This window comes from Rhinolophus sinicus, chromosome 17 (genome assembly GCF_057876585.1).
Source record: "Rhinolophus sinicus isolate RSI-liver-muscle chromosome 17, RSI-T2T, whole genome shotgun sequence".
NCBI lineage: Eukaryota > Metazoa > Chordata > Mammalia > Chiroptera > Rhinolophidae > Rhinolophus > Rhinolophus sinicus.
In genome coordinates this window covers 185064107-185076336 of record NC_142517.1, presented here as the reverse complement: position 1 = coordinate 185076336, position 12230 = coordinate 185064107, and the positions used below count along the sequence as shown (strand labels likewise).

Below are 12230 nucleotides of genomic sequence, written 5' to 3'. Positions count from 1 at the left end.
GAAATTAAGAGACTAAAATCTTAGTATCTAATTAAAAATAGTAAAGGTCCACCACAGAATGCTTGTGATATAGTAAACAATCAATAAATACATGAATATGTTAAAGTCTTAGATATGCTTTAGTAACAGAAAATTCTCAGTCTCTGTCATTTCTTCATCCAACAAGTATTTATCAAATCCCTTGTGGAATAAAAACAATGTGCAGGAAAAATATCAAAAGCTTTAGAGTCAGAAAAACTTTGGTTTTACTTCTTGTTCTGTCACTTAAAAGTAATGTGACTTTGAGCAATTTAACTTTTCCAAGGTTTGGGTGTCTCAACAATTAAAAGGGGATGACATCTCCTACCTTGAGTGGTTGATGTGATGGGGATAATTATACCCATGTCACATAATGTGTAAGGGTTTTGTGAGGTAATATATATATATAAAGTCCCTCTCATGTTAGGAACTCAAATTTAAGCTCTGTTCCCCTATTAACTCCATGAAAGTTTTGTCACAATATAAAGGATTAAAATTAATTTTCTGAGAAACAGAATAAATATTCAAAATGAAAAGATTAGCACTACACAGGTTTACACCTACTTAAAGTGAAGTATATGGAATATAACACCTTTTTTTGAAAAAGGGGAAAGGAAGCCTTAATGATTCCGCAGTACCAACATTAATGAATTGAGGCAGTTAATATACTTGAAAAGAACTCTGAGACTTGGATGAAGTTTGAAGGAAACAAGAAGATAATGATTAAACTAGAACATAACTATATAATTTTAAAAAATACTTTCATATTACTAACAAAATAATTCCACATATTTTAAAAGGCTATAACCCTGTAGTTGTTATAGAAACCACATAGTTTCCTTTATACTAAAAAGTAAAATGATTTTGGAAACAAACCATTAAAGCAAGGCTATTATTAGGTGAAAACAGAAGAGCCAATATAAATTTGTCTTATAGGTAATGATGCAAGTTCCAAATAGAAAGGTAAACACTGCGGTGGAAAAAAGCTTTCTTGTAGAAAAAAATAAAACATATTAATAGATGCAAGATAAATCCGTAAGATTTCCTTTTTCTAAACATCAGAATTTGTTCGTTTCAGAAAACATCATTTTTCTTAATAAGCATGGGATTTTTGCCTCAAAACAATTCTAGGAAAAGGACGTAACTTGCAACCATCCAGCTTCGTGCACACACGGGAAGCCCAACTGGTGTCAGTGTTCACCCACGTAGGTACTGAACTGCAACACTGTACCTTCTTCATCACTCAGTCTACTCCTTAACGTCTAATCCTACACAGGCCTTTTAAAATTGTCAGGCCCAACCCATGTGACACCCTCATGATTTACAGCCTTAGTGTTGAGATATTTGTTTGAATTTATTCCAAGCACCACAAGTCAATGCTGAGCCTTTACATTGACCCTTACCCTTAAAGTAGAATTTACTTGGGTATAAAGTGTGCATTTCATTGATTTATTTGTTCATTTAATTTTTACAAATTGTTACATTGTTGTCTCACCATTAAGTATGTGTCTTTTTTCCACCTATTTGAAATGCCACTCATTAAAGTGATTTACTAAACATTGAATTCCGGTATGAATTTGAAACTATTTCTTGACATTGTCTTCTTGATCAAGACACAAGCCATCATCATAATTTTGAAATTTTATTGTATCTTTATAATGTTTCCCATTACTATTCTCTCAAAATGCTCTGGATGAGAGACTGGTTTCCAGAATGGTGGAGTAAGGATCTTGGTGATCCCATTCTCCCTCTAAAACACTGAAAATATGTGCAAAATAACTAAACAACTAAAATCAACCATTTCGACACTTTGGCAATTAGCCAAAGCCCAATATCCACTGAGAAGTGTGTATCCAACAAAAACAACTGAACCTCAGTGAGACAGTGGGGTCTGTGATGTTGTAACTTAAGGTTATTTACATCTCCTTTCTCTCCTCACCTCAGTAGCATGGTAGCCAAAAGCCAACAGCACTGCAGACAACAGAGAGAACTGACACCTTTGGAACATCATTAAAAGCACCATCACCACTAGTCACCAAAATCATCACCCAAAACAGAAGAGTAGGTAATCCCTAGACCCTATCCCTCCCCAAAAGCAAGTATAATGAGCTCTCAAAAACTGTCAGAATCAACTTCTGAAAAACTCTGGAATACAGTAAAAAACACAACAACCAGGGGAAGGCATGGTGAAGAAAGCTGCTGCTGCTTTGTGTAAGAAAGCACTGTGGCATTTTAAACAACCTGCCTACCACGCCCACACCCCAGATAGGCAGCATCTATGAAAGCAGCAGCCCATACTCCTGGTGCATTTTGCTAGCAAGTAATACAGACATTATTCTCAAACAACTGTGGTTGTATCAACCTGTCTGGCAGCTCCCATCAAAGACTGATGCAAAGGCTTCCCTTTGTTTTGTCCAACTCTGAGCATTCGCAGAGCTAGGATAGGTTCCTGGGTGGCTTCTGCTAAAAACATCTAAAGGCACAGTACTGGCCATAACAGCTGGAGCAAGGCACAACATTTAGGACAAACAATAAACAGACCAAGAAGCCCAGAAAGGAAGAGGTTGCAAGAAGAGATAAATGTGGGAGGAAGAGCTTTCTAAAGCTTCTGCATATACCAGGGAAATTAAGAAAGCCATGCACATACCCAAGGTCAGGACACATGCTCCTAAAAGGCCTGAGAAGACTACGTTTTCATATCTGGCAGGTCTTCTAGCTCCATCCAAGTAGAAAGTAAAAGCTAAGGTAGAGTTGTATAAGGCCTGGGTAAGTGTTAAAGGAGGACCCCAATGCAAAACCAATCTGCAAATACTGTGAGAGTATTTTTTCATTTATATTTCTTCTTTTTTTCCTTTGTTGGTTCCAAGTGTGTAAGGTAAACCTGTGGAAATACCAGCTGACCATTAAACTATGACCATAAACTTTTGTTACTAATACTGTCCCTTGTATCACGTAACTGCAGTTATTTGCTCATGGCTTAATCCATTTGTTTTGTACAATACTCTATGAATCAATGCAAATATAAGTGATTCATGAAGGATTTTTCTCTAGGCACATATCTAGTACATCTGTTAGAGGATTATGGGAATCTCTTAGTTCATGAATCTTGACTAGATTATATTAGGTGGGAATTCTAACAATTTGTTGATGCGCTGTGTTTGATAGTTCAGTGTTACATATTGACTTATGGATAGAAATGTCCAATCTATAATAAATGCTTTCCTCCTAATAGACTTCTTTTTAGAATATCCTTTCCAATTTTGTCACGTGTGATACATGAACATTTACATGAAAGACAGAATTACCCTGTTGAATAATACGAATCTGTCTATGCTGGGATATTCTTTTACCAGCCATATTTACATGACATAAATTATACATATGGATATATATATATATATATATATATATATATATATACACACACACATATATATATATATATGATTTATAAACTGTAAAGACCAAAAAAATGTATGCTATCAATCTTATCATGTGTCTTGAATAAGGACAGATTATTCAGGACATATGATACACAATATAACTTACAGACTTCTTCAGGACTTTTACATTAAAATACCATGCTAATTTCAACTAATAAAAAATTATATTAAAGAAAAATAAGTCTTGAGTTAAAATCTACCTACAAGCAGACTTACAATTCAACAGATAAGATTTTGGAGTACATATCAGTTGTTCTAAAAGAACACAAGGTTTCTTTTTGAAAAAAGTCTTTAGGTAATTATTCAGTAATAATTGTGAAAATATTAGAATTTCAGAGAAGCATTTTCAGTTCTATCTTGCATCATGATAATATTGTGACTGCAATACTCAAAAAAGATTTAAACAGAAAAAAAAACTAGTTAAGCAAAACTACATGCCAGGGTAACAGAACCAAGCTATAGAGAAGCAATATGCCAGACCGACTGGCATCAAATCCTAGTCCTACTATTTACTTGGATAAGTTACTTAACTACTCTGTGCTTTAGTTTCTTCATCTGGGAAAAGAGAGAAATAACAATGTATATCTATAAAGTTCTTGTGAGGATTACATGAGTTCATACAAGCTATTAACCAATGAACTCAATAATTTTGGCTATTAATAGTATTACTAAGCTGTCAATTAAAAGGATTCTGGACAATGGTCACAAATTCTGAAATCCAGAAATACTTGTTAAATCAGAATTTAACCCAAAAGTCACTGGATAATATTGTACTGAAGCACACAGAAGCGAGAAGTTACACTCACAGAATTAAAGTGGAGGTTTACATTCAGCTCTGGAACAGAGACGGTCAGAGTAGGAAGGACTCAGAACTCATAGCATGAGGTTTGAGAGGATTAGAGAAATATCAGAACACAGAACGCAGATCTGGACAAAAAAAAAAAGGCAAAAGGTTTATTGTGTCAATAAGAATTATACAACTTATTTTGGGGTGATAACTCTGGTAAACAGCACTAGTCACTTAAAGAAAACCATTGTCAGAGAAGAGAAGAATGCTCTGACAGCAGCACTCTTCAGTCACATTCTCGCTGATTAAACATTTATTTGGTCTTTCTGACTAATGCCTAAGCTAAGAAACTGGCTTGGGCTATGGGTTTGACAATAAAAATCTGAAATACATTTCTCACATTATGCATCGAGGCTATGCACCAAAGCTTGAAAATATGATGACAAGAAACATGAAAATTGAGAAATAATTTTCCACCTTGATTTGCCTTTGTTCAAAAAGGAGGAGAAAAAAATGGAATACTGAACAACAGCAAAAAAGACTGAAAGTTTGGGAAATAGAGCCTATTATAAGAGATTAAAGAAGTTAGAATTACTTAGTTTGAATCAGAAAAGAAAGAATAATTAAGGCTTTTAACAATAAATATTACTGAATAAAATGGTATTAGGAACGCAAAGCAAAGAGAAATGGGCAAAATTCCCTGAAGACATACAATTAAATACAAAAGATTCTTTCAAAAGACTGGTGTTTAAACAAAATAGAAAAGAGGATTCTGACTGGTGAATGCTCAGAGAAAGGCAACACAACTGCTTTCAGGGAGGACAATGAGGGGAGACGGGAACAGTTATGACAAGCGAAACAGTCAACCTGAGAGATTCAGAAACATGACGTGAGCATAACCAATACAAAAACCTTGAGATACAAAACAAGAATAACAATGAGAGGGTGGGAATTTGGTATACAAGTCTCCTGACGTCCCTGTGAATAATGGCTATCAGTTAGAAATGGGAACTGGAAAGGAGAGAAACTAATCACCAGCCAGCCATGGTTAAAGGCCTGTCTGGTCTGTTTTTAGAAGATAAATGATGCATAGAGGAGCCAATTAATGCTTCTGGTAGACTCAGCAAGCCAATCTGAAGTCTTGAATGGAAAGTGTGAGTTTTACATAGAACTCCAATAAGGAAAAAATGGCATTAAGCATTTACCAAATGTAATTTTTAAAAAGTGGATATTATAGGACGATAGTCAATATGGCATCTTTTTACGAGCTATCAAGTATTCTGTAATTCAAAAAAGTTACAAAAATGCTTATAATGAATGCACAGTCAGAATAATTTTAGGAGGAATGAATAAAGTTATAGAGGATAAGAAGGAAAAAAAAATAAAACTGACCAAGTGGCTATTATATGCCAAACGCTGTTAGGAACGTTTAAAAGCACGTCCTCATTGGTATGATGTCTGGAATTTGCTTTAAAGTACTCCAGAGAGGAGAGGGGAAGTAAGTAGGGTTACAGATAAAATAAGATTGAGTCTAATTTGATAACTGTTAAAGTTTGGTGACGAGGACATGGATTGTCACTACACTATTCTATTTTTGTTGCTTTCAACTTTCCATGATTTTTAAAATTATTTACTTTTATATAATGAGAGAGTAAGGGGAGGATGTTTATGCACTTGTGATTGAATGTGGGTTTAATCTCTATAGAATAGAAAGGACTTCTATGCAACTCTCCAAATGAGACAGATACAGGCCCATCAACTATAGAAACTCTCCATGAAAAAGGAATGACTCAGCCAAGTTGGAAATATTAATGAGGAGGTATGCTTTGAGAAGAGCAGGAAAAATATAAGCAAGGAGAAATGTTAACAGAAGAATGTGAGGAGGGAAGCAGCAAACAAATGTCAGGAAAATCTTTCTCAAGCAAAGGTGAAGGAAAGGTATTTCTTGGGTAGTTAAGTGTATTGATAGGTTTTACTGTTTTACATCATTATCTCATATAATCCTGACAGCAAATTTGTAATGTGAATATTATCCTCAGTTTAAGATGGGGAAATAAAAGCTCACAAAAGCCAAGTGATACACAAATGATCAAGTAGATATTAAATGATAGAAGCAAGATTCAGAGCCTCTTGCCCAAGCTTAATAGTCTTTGCACTACACCATAATCTATTTCCTATGCAGCTACATTAAACATCGAACAAAATAAACAGCTTTGAAGTACAGAGATTAGGGAAAAGGGAAAGAAAAACACCATCTAAAAAGGATGAGAGATAAGAAAATGGATTTAATTGTTATGTAAGCATACCCCCCAAGCTGTTATGGCAGTTTAGAAAGGGTGCATGGGGAAAGGTACATAACTAAACTGGGATTGGAGTAGGATTTAGCCAGGCAAGGAGGGAAAAATGTTTCCAGGGAGGAAATAGCAAGAATAGACCCATAGACATGAGAGAGGAGACCAAGAATTGCGGAATTTAAGTTGGTCATTCACTGATTTAATAAATATTTACTGAAGGCCTATTCTACACCAAAAGCCAAGTGTAGGGGCCGGCCCGGTGGCTCAGGCGGTTAGAGCTCCGTGCTCCTGGCTCCAAAGGCTGCCGGTTCGATTCCCACATGGGCCGGTGGGCTCTCAACTACAAGGTTGCCAGTTCAATTCCTCAACTCCTGCAAGGGATGGTGGGCACACCCCCCTGCAACTAAAAAAAAAAAAAAAAAAAAAAAGCCAAGTGTACAGTAGTAATCAAAAAAGAAGAGTTCCTCCCTTCATGGAACACACAGCTTAGGAGACACACATTCAGAGAATTACACAAAACATAATGACAAACTGGGAAGTGTTGTGAAGGAAATGTATAGCATGTTATGACAGCCTGTAAACGGGGACTTATCTAGGGACAGTGGGATGATCAGAGATGGTTTCCCTGTGGAAGTGACATTTAAACTACAAGCTAAGAATGAACATACATTAAGTAAATGCATGGATGGCTAGGGAGACAATTCAGTCAATGGGAATAAAATATAGAGGCCTGAGACTGGAGAGAACGAGGTACAGTATAGAACAGAAAACCAGTGTGGCTAGAGTATAAGCACAAAAGAGAATGTGGGAAAAAAGGCTGGAAAAGCAGGCAGGTTAAATCACATGCGGCCTTTAACAAACATTTTGGAGTTTGTCCCAGGAACAAACCTTTCAGGAAAAGTTTTTGATCAAGGGAGTGATGAAATAAGAACTGCATTTTTAAAGTATCTATTCTCAGGGGTTCTGAACTTCAAGTCCACAGATACCAAAGGGTCTAGGCATAGAATCCAGAATTGCATGGATTTCAATGAGGGGGGAAAACATCTTTATTTTTCACTAACCACTAAATAAAATTTAGCACTTCCTTCGATTATGAATAGGCCCTTTGACTTTGTCACCAATAAAAATCTCAAATATGTTCATATCATATTACAGTTACTACAAAAAGCTCAAAATGATGATTTTATCCCTCATAACATCATTACTTTAAAATCATGGACGTTTTTAAAACATTGCTAGATCTTGTTATTTAATGCATTAATAACGAACCACATATATTACACAAGTTTTTTAAAATAATATTTTGATAACTATATTGGTATCCTTTGTATTTACACATTTAAAAATATTATTCTCAGAAGTCCGTAAGTTTCACCAAACTGCCAAGAGATACATGTCATAAAATAAGTTTAATAATCCCTGCAGAAGGTAGAAAACAGATGCGGGGAGAAGGGCAGAGAGAAGGTGGAGAAACAAGCAATCCAGGTAAGATGACAGAAGCTTAAATTAAGGTGATGACAGTGCTAGTGGAGAGAAGGCCAATTTGAAAGATATTTAGGAGGTAAAACTGACATTAAAGACTCCTCTCAAATGTAATCTTCAAACATAATTAGTATTATAAAAATGCTTACAAAATAATGTAAGTCAAAATGCAGAGTCTAAAATTATCCATACAGTATAATGCTGATAAAATTCTATTGCGCATAGAAAAGACTGAAATGATAGAAAGTATTTTCAAATATTAAACATGGTTATCACTCGGTAATGCACATTATTAAAAATGTTTATTTTTTTCCTTAGAACTTTTCTAAGTTTTTCCGTATCTTGGAAAATGAGTATTAGAAAAAAGTAAGCCTAATTTTAGTTTTTTGCACAAATTTTAATGACAGGATAAAATGTTTATGATATGTTTTAAAGTGAAAAAGGACATAAAATTCTACATACGGTATGCTATCAATCATATATATATATTTATATATATATGGAAATTATGGGTGATTTCTTTATACTGTTAGACTGTCCATGTTTGCTATAGCAACCACATATTACTTTTATAAATTACATTATATTTGAAGGGCACATTATATTTAATACATTAAATATAAATACATTATATTTAAATGGGTGGACTAGCTTTGGGCAGAATAAAGGGTTCTTAAGATTTAAAATGAAAAGAAAGAACAGGGATTGAGATGGGACAGAGTTTGCTGGTGGGGGAAGGACACTGAGAAAGCTCACACATAAGGGACTCTATAGTCTCAGCAAAGCAGGAGGCAAGGACATCTACAGTGAGCAAAGGGGCTGGGTAGGACCGGCAATGCTACGTGAAGGGTGAATGTTTAGAACAGTCCTATGGAGAATACAGACAACTGTCAGGGAGCACACAGGACTCAGCTAAGGATCATTAGGGACAAAAAAGAAATGGTATTAATTAGTGTTGTTCTCAAACTTTGTAAATCATTTGTGGAGCTTCCTAAAAATGTCAGGTCCCCCACAGTGATTCAGTGTGTCCAAGCAGAGGCCAACTAATCTGCACTGTTAACAAGAGAAGTATTTCAGGTGAGCTCAGACCATGTTTTGGGAAACACTGGTTTAATCTGGCTTGAAAACAAGGGACAAATCTACTGACATAAAAAAAATTTCAGATTCTTTTCACTCCTATCCTTCCAATGTATACAGGGAGTCTAGGATTTTCGTTTTGTTTTGGTTTGGTTTATAGCTTTGTTTTAGAATTTCAGGAAAATAAAAATCATTGTAGAAAGACAAGTATGAAAAGAATAGCAAAGACAAGACAAGACACCAATGGTCACAAATGACTATTATCTGTACTGTAGAACTTCAGGCCAAGCTACTTATCACCTTACCTTTAGCAGAAGAGCAAAATTACTCTGCAGAGAATTAGTCACACCATTTTCATACAATTTTTTCCTTGTGTGGTTTTCACTCACAGTCCCACCACCAGATTGATACCTTAATAATGACTTTAGCATGGTTTCAAAAGGGTCAGCTGAAACAGAGAAATTAAAAATTTCTAAGTCAGTCGCCAAAAAAAAATCTCCAGCAAAAGAATATAGAGATCAGGGAGGTATGGAATTGTAGCTGAGATCATGGCAACTTTTTTTGCACAGCTTCCTTAAATGTCTTTTCTAAATATGAACTGTTCAAGAAGCAATAAAAATTGGGAAGAATACAATATCCCGATTGGGAATTCTACTATAAATCATTAACACTTGCATAAATTTTCAACCTACATGACAACAATATCTTTGTTTAAAAAAAGCTCATTTCAATAATTTTAAAGCAAAATTGATTTTTGTATATAATTATCAAGTATTACAGTTAAAATTATTTAGCTGAGTTCAAAAATTTCTTTTCTCCTTCACTATTTGAAGTGTTTGTTTAATGAGTATATTGTTTTCACATGCAAAATATAATGTCATTGTGGACAATTAAAACAACACAGTAAAATATAATGTCATTGTGGACAATTAAAACAACACAAAGAAGAAAGTAAAATTCATCTAAATCTTACCAGAGAGATACTCATTGTTAAACATTTTAGAGATTTCTTTTTTTTTTATAGCTGTTAACATTTCTTAACAGAGTGAGAAAGACAGAAAAATCTGTCAGATTTCACAAAGAGCTACAGTTCCTTCTTTCAGAGCACTTTTCCCGATTCATTAGTGCGATCATTTGAATACTATTTTATGTTTCCCCCACTCTCCAACACTAAGCTATAAACCATAGGAGAAGAGGCCATCTCGTTTTACTCATCATTGTTATCTCCTGACAGAGCCATCTTTCTATGTGTGGAAAGCTTAGTGGTTAATAAAATGAACTCAGGCCAGAATGCCTAGCTTCAAGTCCTAGCTTCCTCTTAAATGAGGAGTGTGACCTTGGGCGAATAACTTAACCTCTCAGTTCTTCAATTCTGCCTTCTGTTAAATAGGGGACAACCATAATACCTACTTCATACAGTTGTTATGAGGATTAAATGAGTTAATATTTATAAAGGGTTTAGAAGTGCTTGCATATAATAATTGCCATACAAATATTTACTAAACAAAATAAATCTATATCATCTTATTAAGGCCTGAAAGTATTCTCTTATGCAGCCATTGATAAATATTTGTGATTCAAATTTTTATTATAAATAGCGTAACATGGCTTTTCTCATTTGTGTGATTATCAATTCATGATAAATTCCTGAAGATGTCATTGCTAAGTCAAAGGTCATTGTCAACTTTCTCGCCAGAAAGTTTGTAAAACATTTATACTTTATGTTTCTCTATTCCTTCATCAACAATGAGTTTTGCTAATATTTTTCATCTCTTTAGTAAAAAAAGGTAAAAATTTCATTTTTCTTTGCACACCTGATTACTAATGAGGTTGAAATCTTTTCATTTACTTTTGTATTTCTTCTTTCTTAATTTCCTTGTTTTTGGCCATTTTTCTACAATTGCATTTTATTTTTGTTTTCTTATTAGTTTTTATTTATTTTATATATATGGGTGGGAAAGTTTTCCCATCTTTTAAACTTTTTCATTGTACCTTTTTATTTTACAGAAATATCGTCATCAATTACTATGCATTATGTATAGTAATGAGTGGCCAACGTCTTCCTATCTCTGTTTTTTAACCTTTTTCAAGGTATTTTTATTGTACTGAAATTTTTCATTTTTATGTAGGCAGATTCACCAATCTTGAGCTTGATGTCTCCTAGATCTCGTATCATAGTAAGAAAAGGTTTATGGACAAACCCCCTCAAAAAATTTAGTATTATCCATGTTTTCTATTACTTTTATTTTAGTCATTTGGAATTTATTTTGATATAAAGAGTAAGGCAGGGATTCAGATTTATTTTCCCCAAATAGCTTACCAGTTTTCCCAGTACCATTTATTTCCTTATCCCCTTACCATAAAATGTTATCTTTACCATATATACTTGGTTTGTCTAATGGACTACTGTGAGTGAATCACAGTACAAGACTCTTTAAATTAATCCAGTTTTACAATACACTGTTCTATCTGATGTTACAAGTAGTCCCCTCATTCATGTTCTTTTCTAAATGTTTCTCGGCTGCTCATGTACCTCTACTCTTCCAGATGTACCCCAGAACTATTTTTTCAGGTTCCAAAAAAATTCACATTGGGATTTTTATTTTATATGTTATATATATATATATATATATATATATATATATATATATATATATACACATACATACATACACACACACACACACACTAAATATACATATTTATATGTATTTATATACCTATATTTATAAAATATATATATGTACATTTATATACCTCGAGGGTGCCAAAAAAATGTATACACATGACTTATATTCATCTTTCGTTATCAGCATATATTATTACAATTTTAATAGTTTTTTTTCCTTTCTTAAAATGTATATACAGTTTTGGCACCCTCTGTACACACACACACACGCACGCACACACACATATATATACATAAACTGAAGAAAAAATAATCATTTTACAATGCTGTTTCTTAAATGAGTTAATAAATATAAAGATTTCAGCACAATGCCTGGTATATAGTATAAAGCATTCATTAATGTTAGCTATTCCTATCCAAGAACAATGTATGGATCTTTATTTATAGACATTTCTTCTTAAAAGATACGGATCAGCTAATTAAAAAGAAAATTAAACTTA

General features: G+C 33.9%; 1 protein-coding gene across 3 annotated transcripts in view; it reads right to left on the bottom strand.

Annotated features, from left to right (window-relative positions):
* The window catches only part of CYP20A1 (cytochrome P450 family 20 subfamily A member 1), a 59901-nt gene that overhangs the window by 42696 nt on the left and 4975 nt on the right, over positions 1-12230 (bottom strand). For all 3 annotated transcript variants that reach the window (XM_074340479.2, XM_074340472.2, XM_019726861.3), the window contains exon 4: positions 9407-9549. In XM_074340479.2, the coding sequence (XP_074196580.1) occupies positions 9407-9549 (143 nt within the window). The remainder of the gene's footprint in view (positions 1-9406; positions 9550-12230) is intronic.